This window comes from Humulus lupulus, chromosome 2, assembly GCF_963169125.1.
Source record: "Humulus lupulus chromosome 2, drHumLupu1.1, whole genome shotgun sequence".
NCBI classification, from domain to species: Eukaryota; Viridiplantae; Streptophyta; class Magnoliopsida; order Rosales; family Cannabaceae; genus Humulus; species Humulus lupulus.
Window position 1 is genome coordinate 17,803,004 of NC_084794.1, and position 6,286 is coordinate 17,809,289.

The following is a 6,286-nucleotide window of genomic DNA, read 5'->3' on the forward strand; positions in this document are numbered from 1 at the left end:
TTTAATGATATCCTGAACAGAGATGAAAGAATTGGGGATAGAGTTAGACACAACTCTAATAATGATTTCATGAATTGTGTCTCTTGCTGTCAGCTGGAAGATGTTAAATTCAGTGGGAATTTCTTTACTTGGAGTAATAAGCAGTAGGGATCAGATAGAATCTACTCCAAGATTGATAGAGTTCTGGCAAATCAAGTGTGGATGGATAGATTTACAACTGCTAAAGCTATTTTTCTTAATGAAGGTATATTTGATCACACTCCAGCAGTTTTAACTGTGCATTTTGACATTCCTAGTGGTAAGAAGCCGTTCAAGTATTTTCGGATGTGGTCTTCCCATCCTCAATACCACCAAGAAGTGAGTAGGGTGTGGCATCAGACTGTTAAAGGGACTAAAATGTTCCAAGTTGTGACTAAGCTTAAAGACCTTAAGGCTATTTTTAAAGATCTGAACAAGCTGGGTTTTTCAGAGATTCATATGGTAGATTTGCAAGCTAGAGAGAAGCTTAATGATTGTCAGAACAAGCTGCATAGAGACCCTTTGAATGTGGATCTACAGTATCAAGAGTTGGAAGCTAGAAGGCATTATGCTGGGGTGCATAAAGATTACTGCTCATTCTTGTCCCAAAAGTCTAAGGTTACCTTGGTAAAAGAAGGTGACGAAAATTCTGCTATTTTTCACTCCAGTATCAAGGAAAGAAGATGTCAAAACAGGATATATTCTATTATCAATGCAGAAGGGAATAGAGTGGAGGATCCTGATGGTGTTACTGAAGCATTTCTATCCTATTATCAGTCTTTATTGGGCACTCAAATGGAGAATAGACAGCCAGTTAAAGCCTCAATAATGGCTCAAGGTCCTGTGATTTCTAGACAGCAGGCAGATCTGCTGTTAGCCGATTTTTCTAAAGATGATATTAAAGATGCTGTGTTTAGCATTCCTGGTATCAAAGCTCCAGGGCCTGATGGATATTGCAGCTATTTCTTTTAGGACAATTGGGAGTTAGTTGGAAATGAGATATTTGAAGCTGTAACATCGTTCCTACATACATGGCACTTGCTAAAAGAGCTTAACTCTACAGTTATTACCCTTATTCCTAAGTGCAAATGTCCTAATACTGTAAGTGATTATCGCCCCATAGCTTGCTGCAATGTCTTATACAAAGTAGCTACAAAGCTGATTTGCAGTAGGCTTAAAGTCATTCTTCCAGATCTTGTGGCTCAAAATCAGGGGGGGTTCATTAAAGGCAGATTCATCGCTCATAATATTATGATCTGTCAGGATCTAATAAGGCATTATGGAAGGAAATCGATTAGACCCAATTGCATGATAAAGCTGGATTTACAAAAGGCTTATGATACTATGGAATGGGGATTCTTAGAGGAGATGTTACAAGCCTTTCAATTCCCTGCTAAATTCATTAATCTCATAATGAATTGCGTAACTACACCTAGGTATTCTCTAATGTTTAATGGATCTATGCATGGATTCTTTGCAGCAAAGAGAGGCTTGAGACAAGGGGACCCAATGTCTCCCTTACTTTTTGTTCTTGGGATGGAATACTTGAGTAGAATTATGCAGAAAGTTGGGGAGAAGGATGATTTTCAGTTTCATGAAAGGTGCAGGGATTTAAAGCTTAATCATCTAAGCTTTGCTGATGATGTGTTGCTGTTCTGCAAAGGTGACTTCAAGAGCATTTATTTAATGTTGCATGGGTTAAAGTTGTTCTCAAATTCCTCTGGTTTGAACCCAAACATAAAAAAAAAAAAAACAGCCATTTACTGGAGTGGAATGAGTGAGGAGGAGATTAGAAGAGTGCTTGATGTGTCAGGTTTCAGTAGAAATGATATTCCGTTTAAGTATCTTGGTATACCCATCTGTGCCAAGAGAATCTCAGCCGTTGATTGCAAAATATTGGTTGAGAAGATGACAACCCGAATCAAGATCTGGAGTTCCAGAAGCTTATCCTTTGCAGGTAGATTAGTTTTGATTAATTTTGTGCTTCTGTCTATTCATGCCTTCTGGAGTCAAATCATGATTCTACCTAAGAAGATTATATCTGAAATTCAAAGCATTTGTAGAAGCTTTCTCTGGAAAGGGCAGAGCAATATGATTGGGTCCGGAAGTGTGGCTTGGAAGAAGCTATGTAAGCCTAAGAAGGCTGGAGGAATTGGATTTATGAGCATTTCAGAGTGGAACCGAGCAGCTTTGATTAAAAATGTTTGGTCAATTGCAACAAAGAAAGACAATCTATGGGTTAAGTGGGTGCATAATGTGTATATAAAACATGAGGAGTGGTGGGGTTACAAGGCCCCGCCTCAAAGCAGCTGGTACTGGAGGAAAATGGTGAACATTAAAGATGAAATCAAACAGCTACTGGATCTTGTGCAACTTACATTAAATACTTATCAAATTTCCTCTGGTTACAAGTTGCTTAATCAGGTACAGGAGAGCTTCCATTGGAGTAAAGAGGTCTAGTGCAGGCTTAATATCCCAAAGCTCTGGATTGCAATTCAAAATAGACTTAAGACCAGAGAAAGGCTTCGTAGTTTCAACATAACAGATGATTCAACTTGTATCCTCTGCAATGGAGCAGATGAAACAGTGGACCATCTGTTTTTCGGTTGCTCTTTCTCTCAGGATTGCTTACAACAGTTGAAGAATTGGCTGGGATGGAGAGCTCAGATAGAATCATTACATGGCCTTCTTAGATGGATAGAAAGGTCCAAGAAGCAAGTTTCAGAAGAATGTTTTAGCTGCCTCTGTTGCCTCTCTGGTTTATCACTTATGGCAGGCTCGGAACAACAAACTTTGGCAATCAAGCATTGTGTCTCCTAAGTTGTTAGTCCAGGAAGCAAAATGGCAAATCAAAACTAGAATAACTTGTGTTATGCCTAGGCATGTAGCTCAAGTAGATAAGGCATGGTTTGACTTATTGTAATTAGTTTCTAATACTTTCTTGTATAGATTGTATACAGACCTTAATGGAAAAATGTGCTTTTAGGTTGTAAATTTGTTTGTGGAGTAATGAATTGCTGCTGGTTCATCAAAAAAAAAAAATGGCCAATAAATCACAAGCATTAAGCATAAATTGAAAAGATCTCAAATGAGAAGAACAAAAACATAATTTTGCATTAATTCATAGAAGAGTTGCAAGAGACACAGTTAAAAACCATAAAACTATATTTAGTTCATATTCATACTTTTCAAATCTATGAAATTACAATCAACATAAACTAAAGATGAAAAGAAAATAAAGAAAAGATGAGGAAAAGAAAAACTCTAATTGGTTCCAGGTTTCTCTAATAGTCTCCAATCATCTTCTCCTAGTCCAAATTTTGTATAATTAGGGTTTATTGTTGAAAATCACATTTCAATACAAGACCCTATGATTTCTCCAAGTGAAATGATCAAATTGCCCCTCATTAAATAAATCTGCAAAAATCTTTGCTTTCCAATCACCTAGCGCGGTAGTGCTACCTGCTTCCAATCACCATTTTTGCTAGATTTTCATCTTTTTATCGATTTTGACATATTTTTCGTTCCAAAGCATTCCGAATCTTTCAAAATATAAAAATAAACCAAATCAAGCTTAAAATAGAACAAAATTAACATAATAGACTACAAAATCTTCCCAAAGGGACGCACTAAAACGATACTAAAAATCATTTATGTACTAATTTTCTTAGATTGTGGGCGCCGATGTTAACAATGCCTTCTGTAAGGAAATTAATAATCAAAGAACAAATCATATTTAAGTTGAGTCTTTTTATGTTTGTCCAAGTATTATCGGTAGGTCACCAGCGTAATAATTAAAATTACGATTACATATGAAAAAGAATACTTAAAAAAATAAAGTGTCAAGAAAATATAGTATAATATATATACCGATAAAACATGTATAATTATTTTATAAACGGGTGAGTAGGTAACTCAATGTCATGTGATTATTATTTTATGATAATTGTTGATTATATTATATTCATCCACTTTTGAATTGCAGAATACACATTTTTTCTTCCTTTCCAACCCGTGACTTTTTTTTTTTTGTGAATTAAAACATAATAGCGTAAAGAGTATTAATTATATTCGCTTTCCAAGCAAGAAAAAAAATGTATATAAAATATAAGTCTTGACTTTTCAATACAAGGAAAAGAAAAACATATCTCAAAACGAAACTGAAATCTGTATTCAGCACAAATGAAAATATAAAAATAAGCAAACAAATAAACGTCGGTTACCGGTTACCATTATAATATATGATAAAGTTTAAAGTTTCATTTACTTTTAATTTAGTTTTGAGAGAATTTGATTTATTTTATTTCATTTTTTATATTGAACGTGGGAGATTTGGAAATTTGAAATGGGGTTACTACTAATCAAGTCAAAATCTACATGGTTTTTATTTCATATTGAGAAATATTAAATTCACTTTCTTTTATATTTTAAAAAAGAAAATATATACTGTCTAACACTTATTTGTATTTCTCAATCCAACACACAACATAACATTTCTCTCCCCTATTGATAGTTTATATATTTTTAAATTATAAAATAATTAAACAATGTACACATATCATAGAATATGAAAGGAAGAGTATAAAATAGTTTTCCATAGCACTCATGTTTTACATTTTTTTAAAAATATTTTAGTGAAGTTCTGTACTTAAATTTTCTAATATATAATACAATTAGACAAGATAAAATTTCTAAGGTATAGGAAAGGTCTATTAATTCAACAATTCAGAAAAATGAAAGAAAAAAAAAAGCAGAGAAATTGAGACATCATATATATAATCAAATGCCGTGGTCTCCAAATTTGAAAAATGATATAATTAAGTCCGTCTATGTCTACCCCAAAAATAAATAGAAAAACAAGCAAAGTCAACATTCAACAGTCAACCCTTTAGAAAATAATGAGGTACTATATCTTGTTAGTTTAGTTGTTTTGTTTCTTCTCCAAGTTTTTTCCATTACAATTAGTCGTACGTACACACGCGAAAAAGAAAGAAACTAACTAATTCCTCTAAACTCAATACGTTCTCACTTATTTTGCATTAATATTGAATCAACAATCTCACTAATTATTACTTAACAAAACGTCATTATTTAAGTTAATAATCTAGAAAACAAAAATTGTCAAACATTTTTTTTAACTTTATTCAAAAGACTAATTAAAAGCTATAGTCCCAAACCGAAACACGTCATTCCCATAATATATACCTCTTAGGCTCATATAAGAACACCTTGAACCAAAAACTCGGTTACGCTGTCCCCGTCGGTCGTCACTGTGCCATTTCCCAATCCCAAAAAAAACGACGACCACCAGCCATGTCGTCCTCCGGCAGAGCTATTCCGAGGGTTCTAAACGATGACGACGACCAGAGACCATGGTATAGGCATCCCCACAAGAGCGGCTACGACTTTAGCAGCAAGATCATGCTCACCGCCATCATCTCTCTCTCTATCGTAGTCATCTTCGTTCTCTTCCTTCACCTCTACGCTCGCTACGTCCTCCGCCGCCGAGCCCGCCGCCGTCGCCAAGCGTTGCACCAACTAGGGTTGACCGTGGCTGAAGCCCGTTCCGCCACCGAGCCTCCGCCGCCGAAAACTGGGCTCGAACCCTCCGTCATAGCCTCTTTGCCCGTATTCACTTTCAACTGTACTGGCAGTATTGATCTTGACCAAGACAGAAGTAATGAGTGCGCGGTTTGTCTGAGCAACTTGGAGGAAGGAGAAAGGGCGAGGCTACTTCCCAACTGTAACCATACTTTTCACGCCGAGTGTATAGACAAGTGGTTGAGTTCGCAGTCGACCTGTCCCATTTGCCGAACCGAAGCAGAGCCGAAGCCGCGGCCGGAGCCGGAGCCGAGGGAGGGTGTTGTTTTGAGTTCTATTGCTTCTCCGCCGACGGCTCCGCCTCTGGAGCGGTTGGGTTCTATGTCGTCGTGCATGGAGGGTACGAGTACGACGTCTATGTCATCGGACTCCGCCAAGATCAATAATGGAAGTTCAAGCAGGTTTTCTTTCCGAAGAATGCTTAGTAGGGAAAGATCATCGCGAAGAATCCAGCCCAATTGTGTCCAAGAAGATGTTACACTACACGACATAGAACGACAGTGATCATTTGATTAATTTCATTTTGTTTACAAATAAGGTAAATTAATGTCTGTTTTTATACACACTAGTGTTATTAGTAATTTTTTTTCATCATGTTACAGACAGAGGATGTTATACTTAAGAAATTTTGGGAAATATATGCTTATAGATGTGAGAAATTCCCTTC

At 36.2% G+C, this 6,286-nt stretch overlaps 1 protein-coding gene across 1 annotated transcript; it reads left to right on the forward strand.

Annotated features, from left to right (window-relative positions):
- Positions 1-5,238: 5,238 nt before the first annotated feature.
- On the forward strand, positions 5,239-6,286 carry LOC133817400 (E3 ubiquitin-protein ligase ATL41-like). Its single transcript, XM_062249910.1, has one exon. The coding sequence runs from the start codon at positions 5,332-5,334 to the stop codon at positions 6,121-6,123; it is 792 nt and encodes a 263-aa protein (XP_062105894.1). The 5' UTR covers positions 5,239-5,331; the 3' UTR covers positions 6,124-6,286.

What these genes read in the sequence shown, in the direction of transcription:
- LOC133817400 (XM_062249910.1), top strand. Translation starts at nt 5,332, where the DNA reads ATGTCGTCCTCCGGCAGAGCTATTCCGAGGGTTCTAAACGATGACGAC.